This window comes from Cynoglossus semilaevis, chromosome Z (genome assembly GCF_000523025.1).
Source record: "Cynoglossus semilaevis isolate Cse_v1.0 chromosome Z, Cse_v1.0, whole genome shotgun sequence".
NCBI classification, from domain to species: Eukaryota; Metazoa; Chordata; class Actinopteri; order Pleuronectiformes; family Cynoglossidae; genus Cynoglossus; species Cynoglossus semilaevis.
The window spans coordinates 21,264,845-21,266,251 of record NC_024328.1 but is presented as its reverse complement, the minus strand read 5'-3'; the positions used below and the strand labels follow the sequence as shown (position 1 = coordinate 21,266,251).

At 42.7% G+C, this 1,407-nt stretch overlaps 1 protein-coding gene across 3 annotated transcripts in view; it reads right to left on the bottom strand.

The window, feature by feature from the left end:
* Positions 1-75: 75 nt before the first annotated feature.
* mlec (malectin) overlaps positions 76-1,407 on the bottom strand; it is a 4,861-nt gene continuing 3,529 nt past the window's right edge. For all 3 annotated transcript variants that reach the window (XM_008336891.3, XM_008336892.3, XM_017043043.2), the window contains exons 5-6: positions 741-798; positions 76-450 (exon numbers count right to left, since the gene is read on the bottom strand). In XM_008336891.3, coding sequence (XP_008335113.1) covers positions 206-450; positions 741-798 — 303 coding nt within the window. In that variant the 3' untranslated portion in view covers positions 76-205. The remainder of the gene's footprint in view (positions 451-740; positions 799-1,407) is intronic.

Below are 1,407 nucleotides of genomic sequence, written 5' to 3'. Positions count from 1 at the left end.
AAAAAAAAAAAGAGCGGCGCCCACGCCCTGCGTCCACATCCTGCGTCTCCCGGTCCGAGTTGACGTTACCTTGAAGTTGTCACTTTTCTCTCGTCGTCACCTTCCAAAAGTTTCCGATTCACAATCTGTGCTTTTCTCTTTTTTTTTTTCTTTTCTTTTTTTTCGTTGTTGCTATTGTGTTACGTGTCCCTGCCGGCGTCCCGCCTCACAGTCGACAGAGGCAGAAGAGCGTGGGGATGAAGACCCCGAACGACACCAAGATGGGGAACATGAGGCTGCTGTTGTCGGCGGCGTACGGGTTCGGTGTTCGGGGGCCTGACTGGACCCTGTACTTAGAACCTGGGGGTACTTTTTTCTTGCCGCTGTCCTCGCCTCCTTCGTTGTCCTCCTCTTCTTCCTCCTCTTCCTCGTGCTTCTCCAGACCCGGGTGAGGTTGAAGTTTTGGCACATCTGTCGAAACAAAAACGAGGTTCGCCGTGAGTTGAATCTGGAGAAACGATACGCATCACAATACGGTACGCATCACGATACGATAGGTATCACGATACGGTACGCATCGCGATACGATAGGTATCACGGTACGCATCGCGATACGATAGGTATCACGGTACGCATCGCGATACTATAGGTATCACAATACACATCACGATACGATAGGTATCATGATACGCATCACGATACGATAGGTATCACGATACGCATCACGATACGGTACATATCACGATATATCAGGGACTCACCTTCTAATGTTCCCTTCATGACATAGAGGGCGCAGACCTTGGGGTTGTCATAGTAACCCTGAAACACAGACAGAGGTGAGTCAGTTCAAAACATCACTGACCAAACGGTAAGATTACCATCACCGCTGATCTGAAAATCACCGCAGTTTGATGAAAAAAAAAGGAGAAAAAAGTCTGCTCTTCAGCTACAGACACCATACCATAATAATCACCGCAATAATCAATACAATAATCACCACAATAATCACCCCAATAATCAATATATTAAACACCACAATAAACAATACAATAATCACCATAACAATCACTGCTATTATCACCATAACAATCACCATAATAATCACCACGATAATGACTACGTTAATAACCAGGATAATCAACATGACAATCACCACAATAATCACCATAACAATCACCACAGTAATCACTACAATAATCACCACAATAACCACTACAATAATCACTACAGTAATCACGATAACAATCACCATAATAATCACTACAGTAATCACCATAACAATCACCACATTAACCACTACAATAATCACCATAACAATCACCATAATAATCACCACATTAACCACTACCATAATCACCATAACAATCACTACAATAATCACCATAACAATCATTATAATAATCACCATAACAATCACCATAATAATCA